Raw genomic sequence first — 22,790 nt, 5'->3', positions numbered from 1 at the left:
TATATAAAATTTCACTTAAAGCAAGCTGCCAAAATAAATAACTTGCCTACATATTTTTTTACTTTTATAATTAATGGTGATGTACAAGAGACAGCCGCAACATTGGGAACATCAGCAACAATTGAGAAATCTGGCTGAATTTCTTACTGAGATTTAAATTTTTTAAAAATCATTTCTATGAAATCTGAAATGTTTCTCTAGATTACATCAAATTATTATTAATCAAATCCAGTTCCACTAATAACATGGTCAGTTTGTAAAAAAAAATATTTGAGCACTAAAATCATCTCTTTAAACAAGTAAATAACATCAAAGTGTTAAGAGATTAACGATCATACAGGTATCAGTTAGAACATGTGCAAAAATTAAGTCCTATTTGTCAGATTCTAATTCTTACTGCAAAGCTCGTGGATTTTTACTGGGAGAATATTCAAAATACTTAAATGATCAAATTTTGCCTTGAGAACAAAGAATTGCTCCAATCTTTCTCTCTCTTTCTAGCTAAATGATCCTACTTTGTCAATTTCTGGAGGAAAGCCAAAAGAGATCAAGGCATTTTTCATCTGTCAGAGATATGAAGAATGATGTTGGTACTCATATTCTTTCCTCAACAGATGTTCAAAATGGGAAGAATTATAATGTATATTTAAAATATTAATAACACCTTTTCCCTGACTATAACTACAATAGGTTATATAAAATATTATATACACTAACTAAATGCATAACCAGATGAATTGTTCAAGTACATCTTCAAACTCTCACTAACTGGTATGGTCTGAGGTTCCCCTTGCTTCAAAAGGGCAGCAATCATAGCAGTGAGCTACTTAAATGACTATCACCTGGTAGTACTCAGACCTACTGTATTGAAGTATGATTGGTCATGGTTAGAACTAGCTCCTGCCTGAGCAAGTACCTGAATCTGCTGCAATTTGTCTACAGATCTACAGTGGACACAATCTCACCGGCTATCCACTTAGTTTTGGAGCACTGAGACAACAGCAATACAAACATCAAGCTACTGTTTATTGATTACAGCTCAGTGTGCAACACCATCAGTACTAATCAAAAAGCTTCCAAACCTTGGCCTCCGCTCCTCCCTCTGCAACTGGATCTTCGACTTCCTTATTGAGTCAGTGGGAATCCATAATAGCACCTCAGCTGCACATCAAACGTGTGCTTTGCACACTGCTCTATTTTCTCTAAACTCAAGATTGTGTGGCTAAGCACAGCTCAAATGTAATCTAGAAAATTGATATGAACTCTACTGTTGTTAGCAGAATCTCAGGTAACAATAAGGTGTACAGGAGTAAGATAGATCGACTGGTTGAGTGGTTTTACATAACAATTTTGCACCAAATGTCAGCAAGGAAGCGAAAGTAGAGAGAATACACACCAGTCCTCATTGAGAGGTCAGCAGTGAGCAGCTTCAAGTTCCTGAGCACCAACATTTTAGAATCTATCCTGTGCCCAAAACATTGATGCATTCATGAAGAAGGCGCGTCAACAGCACTACTTCATTAGGAGTTTAAGGAGATTTGGTATGGCACCAAAGACTTGCAAATTTCTACAGATGTACAGTGGAGAGCATTCTGACTGGTTGCATCACAACCTGATTTGGAGACTTGAATGTACAGGATCACAAAAGGCTGCAGAGGGTTTTAGACAGCTAGTTCCATCACAGATACAACGCTTTCCATCATTGAGGCCATCTTCAAGAGTCAGTGCCTCAAGGAGTCATCCATCATTAAAGGCCCTCACATCCAGGACTTGGCCTCTTCACATTACTACCATCAGGGGGGATGTACAGGAGCCTGAAGATCAACTCCCAGTGTTTTAGGAGCAGCTTCCTTCTCTCCACCATCAGATTTCAGAATAGCCCATGATCATTAACTTCATTAGTCACTTTTTGCAATATTTATTTTTGAATCTTACAGTAACATTGTATTACAGTGTACTGCCAAAAAGCAATAAATTTCATGACACATGTCAGTGATAATAAACCTGATTCTAATTATGAATTGAGAAGCTGCAACTCAGAAAGGTCAGCTCATTTGATTAAGTATTCAAAGCCATCTGCACAACTTTAATCTTGTAGATGCAAATTTTAAAAGGGGAAATATGTACAATTTGTCAGAAGCTCAAATATAAAAGGTATGCATGCATTCACAGTAATGGACCAAATAAGGTTAATTAACCTTTATTTTAAAAGTTTGAAATATTACAGATTTTTACTTGGATGTTGAAAGCATTGTCAATCAAAAGATGATTGTGTAGAGGATTGCAGCAGATTTTTCAGACAAAAGGTGACACTTCATACAATTCAACACTCAATATGGCACTGTCATGTCAAAAAAGTCTGCACATTCATCTTTAGAGTAGGAATCTAATCCACAATCTTCTAACTCAAAACTACCAAAGACCCTGACCTGACCTGAGTTGTGACAAAATTGTCCATTACAACCTGTTTCAACTTTATTGTTTTCTATTCCGAGCACCAACATATCTCTTTCCTGGCATGCATACACCATACAGAATGTTACTTTCTCACAAACCGTATCACATAAGATAACATAACTTAACACAGAAAGCTTTGCCATGCACATCAATTCACAGAAAAATAGGTTTAACAATCATCTGGGTAAGCAAGGTTGCCCTGTGTATCTTGACATAGATTTTGGTTTATAAATTTAGGTAACGAAACAGAATTAGTGACACCTCTCAGCAATCTCTTTACAGCATCTGAGAACAACAAAAAGAAAAATCCCATTCTGAATAAATTTAGGATTTTAAAATGTTAAGCCCCACAAATGGTTACAACATCCAGCCTCCCAGTAAGATGGCAGCACATTCGACTGTGGTGGTTTCTATGGGGTGAGCCAAAGGTGGCATTGTCCTTTTTAAAAAGTATGATTGCAAGACCTTACTGGACATTAGGAACTTAAAGTACTGCAGGTCTACCCCATCAGCGAGTTGCTCATTGGCAGAGAAAGTGAAGGATCTGGACTTGGTGTGGATCATGCTGTTACCTACATCAGAGAAGAGCTGAAGGAGTTGGAGTACAAATGAGGCGTGCAGTCTAACAGCGAGTAATCATCTATGTTGCTTGTGATCACAAAACCCTGTTGAATATTGTTAATGTGGAATGCTGCAAGTCCGATTCACTGATTTATTGGCAATTGGCAGGGGTGGGTGACAAGGGCTGAGTGGTGCTGGAGGGGGAGGGGGAGCTGCGTGGTCTTGGTCATAGCAAGGACTAGGCCTCAAGCTGTGATGTCGCCTGTTTACAGCCATGAAGGAGAGAGATATCAAAGTTGGTGCACTCCACCAGAGGTGGTGTGGCGCGGCGTCCTAGCTGGAGATGGTGCTGCTCTCCAGTGTTCACTTGGCAGAAGACAAGCTGTACTGTGGTTGACTGCCGACTTCTGCAACATTCATGGACCCAGTCTTGGGCTATTTTTTTGTATGACTGTATTTTACTGATATCTTACATGTGCTTGCTATCTTATATGTGTCTTGTGCTGTGTGTGACTGTTGGTACTGTGTACTCCCTTTGGCCCTGGAGTAATGCTGTTTCGTTTGGCTGTATTCATGGATAATCATGTATGGTCGTGTTGAGGAAACAGAGCCTGCAGAGAGACTTAGATAGTTTAGGGGAATGGGCAAAGAAGTGGCAATTGAAATACAATGTTGGAAAGTGTATGGTCATGCACTTTGGTGGAAGAAATAAATGGGCAGACTATTATTTAGATGGGGAGAGAAAACAAAATGCAGAGGTGCAAAGGGACTTGGGAATCCTTTTGCAGGATACCCTAAAGGTTAACTTCCAGGTTGAGTCAGTGGTGAAGAAGACGAATGCAATGTTGGCATTTATTTCTAGGAGGTATAGAATATAACAGCAGAGATGTGATGTAGAGGCTCTATAAGGCACTCGTGAGACCACACTTGGAGTATTGTGTGCAGTTTTGAGCTCCTTATTTTAGAAAGGATATACCAACAGAGAAGATTCATGAGAATTCACCCTGGGAATGAAAGAGTTACCGTATGAGGAACATCTGGCAGCTCTTGGGATGTATTCCCTGGAATTCAGGAGAATGATGGGGATCTCATAGAAACATTCCGAATGTTAAAAGGCCTCAACAGATTAGATATAGCAAAGTTATTTCCCTTGGTAGGGGAGTCTAGGACATGAGGGCACGACTTCAGGATTGAAGGACGTCCTTTTAGAACAGAGATGCGGAGAAATTACTTTATTCAGAGAGTGGTAAATCTGTGGAACTTGTTGCCACGAGCAGCTGTGGAGGCCAAGTCATTGGGTGCATTTAAGGCAGAGATAGATAGGTTCTTGATTAGCCAGCGCATCAAAGGGTATGGGGAGAAGGCAGGGAAGTGGGCATGGCCCGAAGAATTGCATCAGCCCATGATTGAATGGCAGAGCAGACTCAATGGGCCAAATGGCCTACTTCTGCTCCTATACCTTATAGTCTTATGGTCTAACATCCTCAGAGTGCAATGCATGAGTGCAAAAGACAGGGCTGAAGTATTTGCAGACTCTCTGACAATCTTGTGGAAAGTAGCCTCTGGCCTGGCTGAATATGCAGCAAACCCATACCCAAAGCACTCATAGATATCCCATCAGCGGCATGGGTTTGAATCCCGAGGGGTCTTAACACTTACACAGGTAGACAAGGTTCCCACTTCTCTGTTACTGCATTCATGCTAATTTGAGGTGAAGAATAGTGAGTGTTGGACACATCTTTGTGGGACATCATTTCTGTGCAGAACCAGTACCTTTTGATACCAGTCCCTCAAGTATTCAAATGTAAACAATTCACCATTCATCCTATAGTCAGCCCACAGATACCAACGTGGTACAGCACTTTTATCAAAGAGTTGTTGAAATTCACATTTTTTTAAAAAAGATTAACTTTAGTGATGATAAAGCTACATTTTGCACATCCCTTGCTATTCTCTAGCAACCATGCAATGCAACTGTAAACATACAATTTAACATCCTTGCCTAAACTGGCCCAAGCTTTGGACCTGTTTCAAAATTACTGAGTCTTTTAAACAGAAGCACTGATCAGAGGTCTCTCTGGTCTGCAGAAGCAATCACAACCCTTCATAAACTGTTAAATATGAGGCATTGTTTTGCATAGAACAGTCCCTTCCTCTGCTTTGCGGGGGGGGGGGGGGGTGATTCCATCAGGGCCAGCTGGCCAATCTGCTTTCAGACCTTATTCTATTGAGGGCTATTTCTGCATCCACTTCAATACATTCAGGTGTTCTCCTCAGGGCATTGTGCATGCATGTGAGAGTATTTGCTGACAATGGCATCAATGGAGGGGAATAAACAGCTGATGTTTTGGACTGAGGCTACGTCCACGCTAGACCGTATAAATCTGTAACTGAAGCTTTTTCTCTTCGTTTTGACCCTCCGTCCACACTGAAACGGCGTTTTCCTCCCCCGAAAACGGAGATTTTCAGAAACGCTCTCCAGAGTGAATAAATCTGAAAACGCCAGTTGGCTGTTGTAGTGTGTACGGGGTAAGCGGCTAATTTTAAAACGCTGTCATGACGTGCCGGAACAAATGGTGACGGCAGCGCGGCATTTCATTGTTTTCTTGAACGCAACCTCCAACACCACAACAACATCTGACAATAGATGTGTAACATCCTAATGTAACATTGTATGGAAATACAAGATAACACTGATGCAGACATGTTTTATACATTTAACAAGGTGCTTTATTAATGTATCACTTGTGCAAACATTCAATAGATGCAATTGTCACTTTTGCCCAGTAACTCGTTTTATTGCACATGTTAAATACAGCAAAATAATTCACAAAGACATGGCAAAAGTAAAGGCAAACAAATGAGGTAAAGGCAAGCAACACACATCAAAGTTGCTGGTGAACGTAGCAGGCCAGGCAGCATCTCTAGGAAGAGGTACAGTCGACATTTCAGGACGAAACCCTTCGTCAGGACTAACTGAAAGAACAGCTAGTAAGAGATTTGAAAGTGGGAGGGGGAGGGGGAGGGGGAAGATCCAAAACGATAGAAGACAAGAGGGGGAGAGATGGAGCCAAGAGCTGGACAGTGATTGGCAAAAGGGATATGAGACGATCATGGGACAGGAGGCCTAGGGAGAAAGTAAAGGGGGAGTTGGGGGAGAACCCAGAGGATGGGCAAGCAGTATAGTGAGAGGGACAGAGGGAGAAAAAGGAGAGAGAGAAAAAGAATGTGTGTATATAAATAAATAACGGATGGGGTACGAGGGCCACATATTTTAATTCCACGTCCCATTCTGATATGTCTATCCACGGCCTCCTCTACTGTCAAGATGAAGCCACACTCAGGTTGGAGGAACAACACCTTATATTACGTCTGGGTAGCCTTCAACCTGATGGCATGAATATTGACTTCTCTAACTTCCGCTAATGCTCCACCTCCCCCTCGTACCCCATTTGTTATTTATTTATATTCACACATTCTTTCTTTCTCTCTCTCTCTCTCTTTCTCCTTTTTCTCCCTCTGTCCCTCTGACTATACCCCTTGCCCATCCTCTGGGCTCCCCCCCCCCCACCTTTTCCTTCTCCCTAGGCCTCCTGTCCCATGATCCTCTCATATCCCTTTTGCCAATCACCTGTCCAGCTCTTGGCTCCATCCCACCCCTCCCCCTCCTGTCTTCTCCTATCATTTTGGATCTCCCCCTCCCCCTCCCACTTTCAAATCTCTTACTAGCTCTTCTTTCAGTTAGTCCTGACAAAGGGTCTCTGCCCAAAACGTCGACTGCACCTCTTCCTAGAGATGCTGCCTGGCCTGCTGCGTTCACCAGCAACTTTGATGTGTGTTGCTTGAATTTCCAGCATCTGCAGATTTCCTCGTGTGTGAGGTAACAGCAAATTTCACTTTTGCCCAGTAACAAGCCTTATTGCATTTAGTTGTAGCTGTCGTCCCTTTCATCAGTGAAGAAACTATGGCTGTAGGAAATGTTTCTGGACAAACGTGCACCAAGTCTTTTGTTTGGCAATTTCCTTTTAAGTTTTTCTAGTCTGTAACTGGACAAACATGCACCAAGTATACAGTTTCCTCTTTGCTTGTTTTCTGTGTGTCCTGCGCATGTCCAGTAGAAGGAGATTCACCCAAATATCCATTCTAATGGGGACATAGCCTGAGACTCCATCAAACATTTATTCCCCTCTGATGTTGCCAGACCTGCTGGGTTCCTCCAGCATTTAGTAGGTGTTCCTCAAGATTTCGAGCAACCGTTGAATCTCTTGTCTTTCTCTCTTTATTTTTGACTTCGTTGCTTGAGCAGCAGGATTGTATTCCAGCACAAGGAGTAGCTTAGGGTGTGAATTCTTACCTCTTCTATTTACTACTGTGTACTGTACCTCAAAATAAAGTCTGGTCGTCCATAGATTAGAGATGTATTGCACAAAAAAAGAGTGTTTCCAAGCAATTTGCAGTCTGACTTGAATTGGCAGATGGAGGTGAACTGAACGTGCACAGGCTATATTTGTTTCTCCTGTTGTCCTGATTTTTATCTGAAGCAGCACTGAAGTTCCAGGTTAGGACATGCTCTTTCCTTTAGATTTCCATTTGAGCTTTTCCCAACAGCCTGGGGCTAAATCTGCTCACACATTGCATTTGTATATGGTGTGGGCAACTCCTCATTAGATCTGATTGCTCAACACAATTATTTAACACTGTGGTTATTGTTTGTAATGATACATGTTTCAATTGGTGTTACAATGATTAGTTGTATAATCCCTCAGTGTTGTGCCTACAGGTGTGCTAACCACATTCATTTTCTGTTAGATTTCCTCTACTTATTTCGGAGGTATTAAATTTGAGCAAAATGAGGTAAAGGTGTGATGGGACGAATGGCCTACTTCTGCTCCTATATCTATGGTCTTATGGAATGACAATTAAATTTAAACTTGAACTTGAAACTCTACATTTAAAAAACTGAATACAAATATGTCTGTTATACAATAGTTTCCAGCAGCTTCAACTTATTACATACTACATATTCTGATTGTTCCTTCCTCCTATCCTACACCCCTCCGCACTACCATCACAATCCCACAGAACTATGTTCCCTCCCCTTTCTCCTCAGTTTAGAATTTACCTTAACATTGATTCCTTTAAATATCTACACTCATCCTTTGGACTATGTGAGGTCTGACAACATAGAACATCGAACAGTCCTTTGGCCCATCATGTTTGCGTCCACCATGATGCCAAATTAATCCCATGGTCTGTATCTCTCTATTTCCTGCCTGTTCAATGTCTGTCAAAACACCATTTAAACACTGCTGTTTTATCTGCTTTTACCACATCCCTGGCAGCACATTCCAGGCACATACCACTATGTATATAAAAAAAAAGCTTGCTTTGCAAAGCTGCTTTAAACTTTCTCCCTCACCTTAAACCCAAGCCCAAATGAGGCACTGCTTTGCATCAAATTTATGTTCACTTCCAGCTGAGAAAAGAATCATTGGTAAAATTAATCCTGATAATGCCAAATAAAATAATAAAATAAATTTACCATTTATAGTGATTAGAGCTCTAATGTCATCTTCATGGTTTGATAGTCTTCGCATCTCAGTAATTTCCCAAGTGTGAGATTCTGATGATGTTACCAGCTTGAAGATAACTTAAAGAACATAGCGAAGAACAATAATACATTAAATAATCTGAACAAGCTTTCTTTTTTAATGCACACAGTAAAACCTAATTGATATTCATATTTGTAATTTTGAATTAGCTTGGATAGCTTTTAAATTAGAGTGTCATAAAATATGGCTAACAGATTGTTTTCACTGTTAATTCTCTCATTAATTCTTGATTAAAATGAATGTGCACACACAACTTCAGTAACAAGGCATACCTAGTTCCTTCCTGATAGCTGCAGCAATGTTGTTTTTTGAGAGTTCAATCATTAAACTTACATCTGTTTAAAGCAAAACAGAATTTAATAGTTAGATGTAACATGCCAGATGGCAAATATACTATCCTTAACTTCTTATGCAAGAATCCCAACAAGACAAGTGATAATATTCCTCATAATCAGGAATAAACTAGAGCAGATAAGGAATGTTAAGCCTGACAGACCAACTAGATTGTGATAGAAATCACAACAAAAATCCCAACAAGGTAAGAGACAATATTTCTGGTAAACTGGAGCAGGTAAGAAATGTTAAGGCTAACAGACCAACTAGATTGTGGTAGTAATCACCATATTACATCATGAGGCAAAGATAATAATTAAAATTAAAAGTAATAAAGTAAATAGGCCTAACAGGCTAAGTACAGGAAAAATACAAACAAAACTAAGAGTGCCAATTCTGGTTGCAGTAGTTCTATAATTCCTGTAGATCTTATTGAATATAGCTTATAAAGAGAGAACTCTCTGTGGCTGAATATTTACGCTAATCTTGGGCCCACACCAGTTATGGAAATTGTTCAAGCAGCTCATCAGCCATAAGCAGGCAAAACAAAGTAGGCAAGTTAATGTAGGAGAATTTGCAGCAGAGAAACTAGAGATAAAACGCAACAACTCATTGATGATAGCACCCTAGTTTTCTTGTAGCAAAAGTAATCCTCTAACCCACTATTTTAACTATTGAATTGTACAAGGTCAATTTTTCCAGTAATTTAAAATAATAGTGCAACTTTTAGTACTTTCTCTTCCACTTTTTCCTTTGAGGTGCCATTGTAGACAATGCCTCAATGACATTAATAGAATCAACAATTTGAACTGGAAGCAAAAGTCAAAATTAAACTATGGTTTCTTGAGTAATCTGATCCAAATGAAGATTTTGAACTACGGGTAATGGGCTAATTTGTGTGCAGCTTTCACAAGTCAGTGCATCAGACTCAAATCAGCAGTCGTATTTCAAAACTACATTCCACTTGGTAACCGTGAAGAAAAGTTTTCATAGAATGATCGAAATAACAGCAGAGAATGTGTGGTGTCAATAAGAGTACTTAAACTGTCAACTGTAACAGCTTTCTTCCAGATTCTTTTATATTCCTCATTTTCAAGACCTAACTCAATCCCTTTAAATAATATCCTAGATTCTACCTCAAGTGTTATCTATCCTTAAATCATTGGTCCTCAGTTCAAAAATAAATTCCTGTCTGCTAGGTTCTGCAGGTGAGAATCCTCAGGCACCTCATTTCCACTAAACAACTGGAAGCAATCTTTTATTATTTATCCATGGCAAAATTCTCAGTTTTTAACTCATCTTATATGGCGGTCCTGCTGCAAGCTTTGTCCTAAAATGCTGAGTCCTGCATCAATTCTGTCCTCATCTCCTCCACCTCCACAAATCCCCGGTCTCTGCCATTCACAAGACCCATTAGCCAAGATTGTTTCTTTCTCCTTTCAGTCTATTTATCCCTTTGAATTGCAGGTATTTGGTGGTAGGCATTACAACTGTAGGATGGTGGAAAATAGACCTATCCTTCAAACACCAGAGAAAGAACATCAAAATCAGGGCCTGGTCTAAATAAAACAAACAAAAAATTCCAATTATAGTGCACTGAGGAAATAAAATTCATGAACAGCAGCAATCTGCTTGAAATTCAAATATATATCACTATCCTCAAATTAAGTTTTATTTTTCATCATTTTATTCAATTAATCATTGATTCTGCTAAACAAGTTTATTAAAAAATCACCTTGGAAAGGAAGACGATTATAATTTAAGAATTGGAACAAATGGAATATTTTGAAGAGCAAACCTGCATCTTTAAAACAAGCTGTTTTACAGAGTAATTCTGCGTTATAGGTCCAAACACATATTCTGTCAGCTCCAGACAGCCAGACCTCAAGCCTTTCGAGAACCATCAAGCACTGCAAAAAGAAAACAAAACAATTTGCATATAAAATTAATATTTTGGCTCATGATGCAAGGATCCACTAAATACAAAAATCCCCAGACAGATATATTGATGTGTAAAATTACATGTGGGGGGTAGAGCAGTGTGCAAATATTTGACATGTAACGAACAAGTTATTCTAGAAGTTATTCTTAGAATATGTGTAACTAATAGTTTAAAATAGAAGTATTATGAGCTCGTGCAACATCGCCTTCGCTACTAACTTTGAACCTGCTCTCAAAATTCACTTTAACCATTTCCACTAGTTCTCTTCCTTTTCTGGATTCCTCCATCTCCATATTTCAATAAACCCACCAACTCCCACAGCTGTTACAACCCTGTCTCTTGTAAGGATGCCATCCCTTTCTCCTAGTTTATCGGGATCCACCATATTTACACAAGATGAGGCTTTCTATTCCAGATCATCTGAAAAGCTTTCTTGTTCAGGAAACGTGGCAACCCTTCTACTGAGGTTGATGGTGCCCTCTCTTGTACTTATTGGACTTCTGTTCTCATCCCAACTCCCTCCAAACACAACAGAGACTGAGGTCTGCCGGTCCTCACATTTCACCTTCGTAGCCTCTGCATTTGGCACATCATTCATTGTCATTTCCACCACTAGCCATACCTTTCTCTACCTGTTACTTACAGCCTTCTACAAGGTCAATTTTTTCCATGACTCCATGCTCCACCTGTGTCTCCCCATCTACCCCTCCATCACCCCAGAACTTTCCATTGCAACTGCAGGTGAAACATTTGCTCTTATGCTTCCTAACTTGCCTCTTTTCAGGGACTTAGCATTCACATGCACGTCCTCCAAACTTGTCTATTGAATTTGGTGCTCTCAATGAGACTTCCTCTACATCAATGAAACTAAGTGCAGACTAGGCAGCTGTTTGCAGTGTTCCTGCACTGTTCGCAATGGCCAAACAAGCTCCCAGTTGCATGCAATTTCATCTTTCCTTCCTATTCCATAATGACCAGCCCTACTTCTGCCTTCTTTATGGCCTAAATGATACAAACTAGATCATCACTTTATTTCCTGCCTGGGTAGTCTACAACCCAATAGTATAACTTAAGGCAGCTTCAAAATTACCTTGTGTTCCCGTTCTTTTTTCTTAATCTCTCTCTCTCTCCCCCACCTTCTGATGCACTTCCGGTCCTCCCATTTTGATTTCCTGCCACACCCACCACACCAAAGTGAAAAAGTCAAATGGTAGAAGGCATTGCTTGAAGATAAGAGGAGAAAGTTTAAGCAAGATTTATGTGAGAAGGATCATTTAAGTTGTCTAGAGTCCATACATGGACAACACAATGAGTGGTCATGGGCAAGGGAGTTCCAAAGGACAAAGGGGCATTGTACTTCTTCAAGGAAGCTTTGAGTAACATTGTTGAATATTCTACTAGGTAGATAGAACTTGGAAAAGGGGTCTTTTCCAGGAGTCTTTTGTTGGGCATATGAACAACATTGTCTGCTCAAAGTGGCTTACCCAGCAGAGCCAAATGAGTACAATTTGAGTTTGGGGGAGGATATGGATATTGATTCTTTTATCCTTCCAATGAATTTGGATGATATTGCAGAGGCAACATTGAGAGTAATTTTCCAGAGAGCTGATTTATCTACTATAGGTAGTTCAGTCACAATGGCATAGAGGACAGCAGGGATCATTGCTGCCTGCTAGACCAGCAAGAGACTGGGTTTAAGGTCTTCACTTGCAAATACCCTTTTCCTCAATCAACTAATCTGTGCTGGAACATCAAAGATTGACGTCTGTCTTCACCAATATAAGTGAGGTAGGCTTTCCCAGGTCTTGTGTAAAACCTTTAACATCAGAGGGGAGTGTGATCTAGTGGGGAGCAATTCCATAGAAGATGCTGATTACTATGCCCAGATGCCGTTTTATTTTAGTGAATTAAGGATGGTTTTGACTCACAGCTTGGAGTCTGCCTCTGAGCACATTCAACCTTCTCTCCTACATAATCCTCCATTTTTCTTTCATCCATGTGCCTATTTAAGAGTCTCTTTAAAATGGCTATACTGTATCTGTCTCTACTACCACCCATGGCATGTGTTCCATGCACCTACCAATTCCTGTTTAAAAAACTACCTATATCATCCCTCTGTATACTTTTTCCAAACATCTTAAAAGTACATTCTCTCACATTAGCCACTGCCACCCTGCGAAAAAGATGTTGGCTATCCATTCTATCTATGTCTCTTATCATCCTAAACGCTCCGGTCAAGTCTCCTCTCATCCACCTTCAATGAGAAAACCCCTAGCTCAATCAAACTTTCTTCATAAGATATATGTTCTCTAACCTAGGCAGCATCCTGATAAATTACCCCTGTACTTTCTCTGAAGCTTCCACATCCTTTCTATGATAACGCAGCTAAAACCAATCACAATACTCCAAATGCAGTCAAACCAGTTTTATAGAACTGCAACATTACCTCGCGGCTCTTGAACTCAATCTCCCAACCAACGGAGGTCAACACACTAAACGCCTTAACTACCCTATTAACTTGCGCCGCAACTTTGAGGAATCCATGGACTTGGACCCCAAAATCCCTTTGTTCCTCCACACTGCTAAGAATCCTGCCATGAATTTTGTATTATGCCATCAAGTTCAACCTACCAAAGTGTATCACTTCATACTTACCTGGATTGAACTCCATCTGACACTTTTCAGCCCAGTTCTGCATTGTCAATATCCTATTGCAACCGATGACAATCTTCTACACTACCCACAACACCACCAGCCTATGTGTAACTGTGATAAAATATACTTATAACATTTTATCTTATACTATTAAACAGAGAAATGGAGGAGCTTAATACCCATTGATACAAATCCACTGAACTAGAGGCTTTATCTTACCTTAACAGAAGACTGAAATTCTGCCAACAAATGGATTTGGCTGCCAGTGTCTAAATCCCAGGTCTGGCTATATCAATAAAGGAAAATCCATATAGGATTAATTTTATCACCAAGTTGCTTGCCATTTCAACTAAAAATATATATTAAAACGTTTGTCCTGAAGATCTATGGATCAGATTTCTTTCACTACAGGCTACAATAGCATACCTACCATCAGGAACCCCAAAAGATTCGTTGGCAATATGATATCTCACTTGGCAATAATACAAATTGATATAAAGCTTTCCAGCACCAGACAAAAAAACATTAGGCTATCTTTTCAGTCAATCCGTGTGCAAATACTAGACTGGGTGACACTAGAACAACTTTTGTGTTAACTGAATTTGTAAAACCCCAATGAATGAATTTTCTTGGTCAATAAATCACTGAAAAATGCCAAGGGATTTTAATAGAAGAATGTATTTTTGACATTATCTTTTCAATACTTAAGGAGGGATTTGTGCAACAAGCAACACAAACTATACAAACACAGACGCACACACATACAAACACACTTGGTCGTTCATTAAGTGTGTTACTCACAATTAATAGTTCAGAGATACAAAAGCAATAAGGGAATTAGTCCAAATTTGCACACACTAGTTTAGAAAACAAATCACTCAGGTCATTTGGAATACACACACCTAAGTGCCAAACACCAATATATATCAGTTGCATGCTTTAAATTTTGTTTCAATTTTCCTTCCTCCCCCCACCCCAACAGAGAAATTGTATGATTAACTTCTATAAATTGTATACTAGAAAATGTAACATTCAACCCACTCTTTAAAGTTCATTTTCAAATCTTACCGGCAATTATTTTCACAACCTTAACGTAATGTCACCCAACTACTGCAAACCATTGTTACACAATTCATGTTATCAGCTCTGGGTGTAAAAGCCCAATCTTTTCATGATTTATGTAGCATCTCCAACTCCACATGACTCACCTCATTCTCCTATAACCAAAATCTGTATCGTTCAGAAACTCCTTCCTATTCTTTGCAACTGAAAAAGTAATAATGTATCTTCCCCTTGGCCCTTATATGTTCCTGTCATGGGATTATGAAAGCCCCATTATCAGGCTATAGTTGTGCACATGTCCGGCATTATTATATTGAGTATTCTAAGAACTAAATACGTAAGAATTCTATTAATAATAAAAACTGACTGATAATAAAAATAATCACAGGTCAATGATAGGACCTGAAACATTAACTTTGTTTCTCTTTCAACAGATGCTACTCAACCTGCTGAGCATTTCCAGATTTTATTTTTATTTCAGCCTTGCAGTGGTCTGGAAACTGATGTCCTAGGATCTACCATGCAGTCAAACATGCTTACTTCCATTGGCGCCAAATGCACCAGATGATCAAATGACAGCTATGGATCCTTCTGTGTGTCTAAGACAGTTGGGATCAAGACATTCTTTGATTGTTAATCAAAGAATTGAAAAAAGTGGAGCAGACTCGATGGACCAAATGGCCTAATTATGCTCCTATATCTTATGGCCTTAATAGGATTCTATTTGCCTTCTTATGCTTTTATCCACTTGTACCAAAACGGGATCTGAATAATAAGGCTCTTTTTCTTCCACTGGTTTAAAATTTTATCATGTGCAGGATGCACTTCCTTTCCCCATTCTTATTTTAACACAAGTCATTTCACATTTTTTCTGTTGACATGTATTTGGCTCCAGCAGTCTTTTACAAATTGACATCATGTCATGTTACTATATAATTTAGTCAACTAAAAGTTTGTCTAACAGTTCAATAAGCTTCTTTTTCAATTTATGAAATTAAAATGTTATCAAGGAACTCAAAGCAAAGACCAAACAATCTAACAGAAAAACAGACATTAACAAATAATGAAATATTACGATTTTGAACATGGTTAAGAGCACAGGGATACAAAATGGAAATCTCCTTGGACGAGCTAAGTAAACAATCACATATTTTCCAGACCATATTTAAAGGATACAATAACTGTCTTATCAGAAGAAGCAGTAAGAAGACGACTACTTTCTGACTGCAAATGATACATCGATGGAATGACAGCAATTCCTGTGATAGGTCTAGAATGGCCACATAGCTCAGAAAGCCTCTCTCCAGTCTGCATGCATAAGATATAATATTTGTTTTAAAGTGAATTTGTAAAACCCAGAATATAATTTTCATAATTTCAGTAATATCTGAGCAAGAAAAACCTAAAACTGTTTTAGAAGCAACAAAAATGTGAACAGAAATTACAAGTAGTTTATCCTATTATAATATATACACCATATCAAATGCTTGATCTTACAATCATCCCAATCCAAAATAAAGTAATAAAATAAAACCATAAACAACTGTTACTAGAGCAATACTTGGCCTGAGATCAAATGGATCTCCGATTCCTTAAGGCCAATTGCAGTCTTTAAGTAAAAAGAGAAAATATATAGATCATTAAATAATTAAATGCACAGAGACAGCTGATTTGGATCAGTTTACTCAGAAAAATATAACAGACTAAAAGAGTTTTTATTTTTTTTTAATCCTTACACTAAATTGAAACATAATTGGCCACATACTTAACCAAATTAGCAATGAATAAAACACACCACCTTCTGGATGCCTGCTGTACTGTGAGCTGCATTCCCCAATATTTGTCATGAGAACTTATGAATAAATATCCACAACCTCCAACTAAGGTATGTATGCAAAGTTAACTAAGATCTTGTAACTTTTATTATTTCCTTACATCATCTGAAGATTTAAACAAAAGCACATAATAAGGGATAGCGGACTTTAAAGATTTTTACACCAATGTTTTCTCTGTGATTCTCTCTTGAAAACAATGCCTATATATTGCTCGAAAGACTATTATTGACAAGTCAGCTTTATCAGCCTACAAAAGAAATTATCAAGTCATACACGGCAATAAACAAAATTCATTCCCATGAATGTTCACAAATTCACAGTCTATTTCTAAGTCAATTGAGAACTTGTCTCATTTTCCTCAATTATGAGAGGCACTGGGATTTGATTCCAAAGACAATAAATAGAAATATTGGCTATTTACCCAGTAAAGACTCAGATACTCATTAGTCAAGTCAATTTTCTTTGCAAATCTGAAAAAATGTCCTACATACAACAAAATCTGTTCAACAAATAGTTACCTGAACATTCCATAAAAACACAACCCCATCATCCCCTGCTGAGGCAAACCTGCAGAAATATAAATTAGCATAGAATTTATTCTTCTTGAATTAAGTGCAAAAATTTGAGGGAAAAAAACAGAAAAATGATACATCGACTAACTTTGCCATTCCTTCAGACTTTTAATCCCCCTACAGTATTCTTCATAAATAAATTCAGGCTAAGATAATTCATGGAATTTACCATCTGAATGAGATATTTTAAACCAGGTCCAGGATCCAGGTATGCAAATGACATGTATTCCTTCTTATCCATGAGATAAAAAAGTGATAGGTTGCACTCAAATAAGTTTCATATTTAAAGGAGAACCTCACCAGCACCAAGACCAGATAACACTAAAATGACATGAAGTGGCAGATAACAAACTGGTGGAGAAACTTAGCAGGTCAAGCAGTATCTATGAAGGCAGAGGGATGGTTGGTGTTTCAGGACAAGACCCTTCAGGTCAGAGGGTAAAGGAGTATAAAGGATACGAAGATGGAGTGTTGAGGCAGAGGCAGAGATGGAGGGAGGAGGTAGGGGCAACCAGGTGATAGGTAGAAACAGACGAGGAGGTTGATGACAAGCCAATAGATCCAGGTAGGGGAGGTGGAGTGGAGTTGGTATACAACTCCGGGGTGGATGATAGGTAGAAGTATTAGAAGAAAAAGGGAACAGGTGGAGCAAAGTGGCAGAGAAGGAAGAAGTGGAGACACGAGAGACTGCGGATGCTGGAATCTTACAAGCAAGGAAAGTTACAAGTTGAACAAGGTAAGTGAGAGATGATGGGCAGATGGAACCAGTTGGGCAGTGAGGGATAATGGTGGTAGTGACTGAGGGGAAAATCAGAAGGAGAGAAAAATGAGTGCAGTCTGGCTTACCAGAAATTGAAAACTCAAATGTTCATATCATTAGATTGTAGAGATTGAAAGAGGTTCAAGATGTGGCATGTCATTAGATTAGATTCAAATGTTCATACCATTAGATTCCACACAGGTAGAACACAAAGTGCTTTTCCTCTAGTTTGCATCTGGCATCACAATGACAGTGGACAAGACAGAGGATGGGCAAGTCAGTATGGGAGTGGGAAGAGAAATCTAAATGGCATTTTTGACAAAGTGCCACAAAACAGTCACCAAGTCTGCACGTGGCCTTGCCAACATCACGGAAGGCACACTGAGTGCACTGAGTATAGCTGAAGTTGGGGAAGATGTGTGTGAACTACTGCCCAACCTGAAAGCCATTTAGGTCTCTAGGTGGAGATAAGGACGGAAGTGTAGAGATAAATGTTACATCTCCTACAGTTGCAGGGGAGGTGACAGGGAGGGTAGGGTGGGTATAAATCAGAATTGATTAGACAGCTTAAGATAAAAGAACCCCTTAGTGATCATAACGTGATCAAATTCCACCTGGAATTTGAGGAGAAGCTAAAGTCAGATCTATCAGTATTACAGCGAAATAAAGGAAATTACAGAGGCATGAGAGAGGAGCTGGCCAAAATCGACTGGAAAAGAACACTGGCAGGGATAATGGCAAAGCAGCAATGGCTGGAATTTCTGAGCAATTTGGAAGGCACAGGATATATACACCCAAAAGAGGAAGAAGTATTCTAAGAGCAAGAGGCCAAAGAGAAGGCATACATTAGAGCAAAGATTACTGGGAAGTTTTTTAAATACCAACAGAAGGCAACTAAGAAGTCATTAAGAAGGTAAAGATGGAACATGAAAGTTGCCGATAATATTAAACAGAATACCAAAACTTTTTCAGAAATATAAAGTGTAAAAGAAGGGTGAGAGTGGATATCAGTCCACTTGAAAATGAAGCTGGAGAGGTAGTAATGGAGAACAACAAAATGCCGGGCAAACTGACTAAGTATTTTGTATCATTCTTCACTGTAGAAGACACAGTATGGTGGAAGTTCCAGGTGACAGAGGTCATGAAGTGTGTGAAGTTACCATTACTAAGAAGAAAGGTTCTTGGGAAACTGAAAGGTCTGAAGGTAGATAGGTCACCTGGACCAGATGGTGTAGGAACCAGGGTCCTGAAAGGTGGCTGAAGAGATTGTGGAGGCATTAGTAATGGTCTTTCAAGAATCACTAGATCCTGGAATGGTACCAGAAGACTGGAAAATTGCAATTGTCACTCCAAGAAGGGAGAGAGGCAGAAGAATTGAAATTATAGGCCAGTTAGTCTGACCTCAGAGGTTGGGACGATGTTGGAGTCTATTGTTAAGGATGTGGTTTTGGGGTGCTTAGAGACATGATAAAATAGGCCATAGTCAGCAAAGGAGGTTCATGAAAAGAATTCCAAGATTAAACGGCTTGTCGTACGAAGAACATTTGATGGCTCTGGCCCTTATTCACTGGCGTTCAGAAGAATGAGGGGTGACCTCATCGAAACCTATCAAATGGTGAAAAGCTTTGATAGAGTGGATGTGGAGAGGATGTTTCCTATGGTAGGAGTGTCTTAACACCAGAGGACATAGTCTCAGAATAGAGGGGTGTCCTTATAGAATGGAAATGAGGAGGAATTTCTTTAGCCAGAGAGTAGTGGTGGAATTTGTTGCCACAGCCAGCTGTGGAGCCCAAGTCTTTATGTATATTTAAGGCAGAGGTTGATAAATTCTTGATTGGTCAGGGCATGAAGGGATATGGGGGGAGGGCAGGAGATTAGGGCTAAGAGAAAAAGTGGATCAGCCATGATGAAATGACAGAGCAGAGATGATTGGCCAAATGGGCTAATTCTGCTTCTATATCTTACGGTCTAAATGAGCAAACCAAGAAGTCATGGAGAGAATAGTTCCTGTGGAAATCAGAACAGGGTGGGGAGGAGAAGATGCAACTGATAATAGGATCCCACTGAAGCTGGCAGAAATTCAAAGGAAAATGTGCTGAATGTGGAGATGAGAACAGAAGATCGGGGAATGGAGGCAATATGAGTGAGGGCTCCATCAACCAAGGAGAGAGAAAAACACCTTTTCCTAAAAAGAATTTAGATGTCCTGGAACAAAAAAGCCTCGTCTTAAGATCCACAGATGCAGAGGAGTTGAAGAAAGTGAGAGAAAGGAATGGTGCCTTTACAAGAGCACAAGTGGGAAGACATAGTTTAGGTAGTCGTGGGAGTCTGTGGGTTTTTAGTTTGCTTCCCGAGACAGAGAGATCCAGGGAAAAGGGGGAGAAGTGTCAGAAATGGAGTAGAGATATTTGCTGTACACCTGCATTCTGACCACAATGGCCATCTTAAGCTTCTGGCTGGATACCACTTTAAGACTCTTTCCCATTCCCACACTGCCCTACTTGTCCTCAGCCTTCTCCACTTTCAGGTAGGTGCCACAGACAAATTAGAGGGAAAGCACCTCACACACCACGCCTGGCTAATCTACAACCCAAATGTATGGGCACTTTTTTTTATATTTCACATGAGCTGCAACCTCTGTGTTCCATTCTCCATTCCCTAGGTTTTCTCACCTGTGTTTTTAGCAAATCATACCCCTAGCCCCCAGTTGCATTCCCCTCCCCCAGCTACCTCCCACTCAGATTACAGCACTTGCAGTCTCTTGTATCTTCAATAATTGGCTAAGAGTGACTTGGTGCATTTAATGAACCACCTATCCAGTTTTAACCCAGATTGGTGAAGGTGAAAATTTTCCAATAGTTTCAACAATCAGCATTACATTTTTAATTACACTGAAATATTAGCTACAGTTTTAAGTACAGCTGATGTGGTGTTCAAGAGCATAGTATTAGATTGATTCACTTTTCAAAATAAAACATTCAAGTAAATCAAATGAAACCTCAGATTAAAATTAATAAACAGACTTAAAAATATGTCCTGGTTTTATCCATTATTCACATCATCCTAGATATTCCTGGCACGTACAGCCACGATGAATCATCAGTACATTTACCTGTGCTTCCACAGAATTACTTTCTGAACATGTTAATGGATTTACAAAGTCAGAAGTCTCAGAAACATATTACCAAGGCATGCCCATCAGCAGACTACTGCTCAAGCTTACTTTTCTCTCTCTGGCCTTTCAACTTCAATCTATCTGACTTCATGTCCAAAAGCAAATACAGGAAGAAGAAAACAACAACTGTTATGAAGGCTGAGACCAGATCAATTTATCACCCCCAGAAACAATCTGAGGAAATGGTCCACCTGCTGATTGTGACTTGGCCTAAAAAGCCAATAAAATCCATCTATGAAGTACAATATAAATGTCGGGATCACGGAGGAAGCCCAAGCATGAAACCCAATCATGCAAGTTGTACTGAAGAAGCACGTTGAGGAAGTTTACTTTAATAATCCAGACACAGGTAAAAACTTTATGGAAAAAGAATTTATTTAAAGATCATGTCAATTCAATTTTCATACAATTAACATAATAAGATTTGCTTTTTTTATTCTTAAAGTAAGCTTTTCTTTAATGGGGAAACACACCCACATCAAACCTAATACTGATTTCTACAGCTAAATAACATACTTCAAACAAACCATTACATCACACACTCATTTATAATCTGCATGACATATTAGCCAGCACTAAAATAATTTCTCAATAGAAAACAGCTGTACTATCTTATAATCATTCACAAATATATTACAAAGCTCAACTAATAGCAATTATGCACTATTAATTTGAGAACACAATGGTCCACCATAACAAAAGTTATCGTGATACATGCAAATGAAAAGCATCATAAATATCATCTATTCCCCCCTGCCAAAGGAAATCCCCAAAGGGATTAAGTTATTGAACTAATAATCTAAAGATCTCAACTAGCAATCACACAGTAGCTGTAGAATTTACAGTCAGTTAATTAAATTGTCTGAAACTACAAAGAGCTAGTTTCAGATGTAGTGACCAAATTCCTCAGGAGTAATATACTGTTCTTGCATCTGCCTGCACGGGTCTCCAGTCTAGAAAGTTAACTCTTTTTCTCTTTGCAGATTCTACATGATATCAGTATTTCCAGTTTCCATAATATTTTGCTTTTGTTTCCCCATAAACTCAGTACTCTCCAACTACATTTCCCAACCAATGATGACATTTGAATAACATTAAAATTAGAAAAGGATATTTCTGGATCTGGATATTAAGAATTTCTCAACAAATAAATGATAAGGAATTGTAATATAGAATTCTTCCTGCTTCCTTTATATGATATACAATTTACCATATTCAGATGAGATATTTTAAAGTTCCTCAAAACCACTTGGAAAGATTCCATAATAACAATGTTTGAAAATTCCTTAACACGCATGAAGGAGGCAAAAATAATTAAATCTAACCTGATATCATCAATCCATACCATGAAGCGAACAATATCACTGTGGCCTTTTAGCACCTGGAGTTGTGTATAGGGATTCTGTGGTTGGTCATCGCCCAAACATAGAACCAGCGACTTCTAAAACATTTAAATGATAAATATTATTATGTTAAGGGTTTCTTCTTTTATGTTATCGCTAAGGCTAATAAAATGGCTTCTTTGTTATGTTAAAAATAAAATGGCTTCTCTGTGATGTTAACTGCTGAGACAGTGGTTCTCTCTCTAGCAGTTTGTTTGGGTTATAATTATCGATAACGAGAATTGTATTCATTTGCTAACCAATTGGGATACATGTTATTGTCTGTAAACTATTGTTTTTGCAGGCTTTGGGCAGAAGGCGGATGGGGACAGAGAGAGGAGACGCGATGCTGTAAGCTGGGTGACAGAATGGACCCTGAGCGGGAGTCTGAGGCTCAGGGTCTTCGGCAAGGAGCATCACACAGCATCTACACAACTTCATTAC

General features: G+C 39.1%; 1 protein-coding gene across 4 annotated transcripts in view; it reads right to left on the bottom strand.

Moving 5' to 3' along the window:
- wdr41 (WD repeat domain 41) overlaps positions 1 to 22,790 on the bottom strand; it is a 42,301-nt gene that overhangs the window by 5,345 nt on the left and 14,166 nt on the right. For 2 of the 4 annotated variants that reach the window (XM_072257859.1, XM_072257858.1), the window contains 7 exons: positions 22,290 to 22,405; positions 16,976 to 17,024; positions 15,799 to 15,930; positions 13,780 to 13,842; positions 10,762 to 10,873; positions 8,903 to 8,965; positions 8,561 to 8,668 (listed from right to left, as the gene is read on the bottom strand). In XM_072257859.1, the coding sequence (XP_072113960.1) occupies positions 8,561 to 8,668; positions 8,903 to 8,965; positions 10,762 to 10,873; positions 13,780 to 13,842; positions 15,799 to 15,930; positions 16,976 to 17,024; positions 22,290 to 22,405 (643 nt within the window). Of the gene's footprint in view, positions 1 to 8,560; positions 8,669 to 8,902; positions 8,966 to 10,761; positions 10,874 to 13,779; positions 13,847 to 15,798; positions 15,931 to 16,975; positions 17,025 to 22,289; positions 22,406 to 22,790 lie in introns of those variants that run through there. The other 2 variants (XM_072257861.1, XM_072257860.1) reach the window with 2 other exon arrangements.

The sequence above is a fragment of the Mobula birostris genome, chromosome 5 (assembly GCF_030028105.1).
Source record: "Mobula birostris isolate sMobBir1 chromosome 5, sMobBir1.hap1, whole genome shotgun sequence".
Lineage (NCBI taxonomy): Eukaryota > Metazoa > Chordata > Chondrichthyes > Myliobatiformes > Myliobatidae > Mobula > Mobula birostris.
The sequence above is the reverse complement of the archived record's forward strand: the minus strand, read 5'-3'. Positions and strand labels throughout refer to the sequence as shown.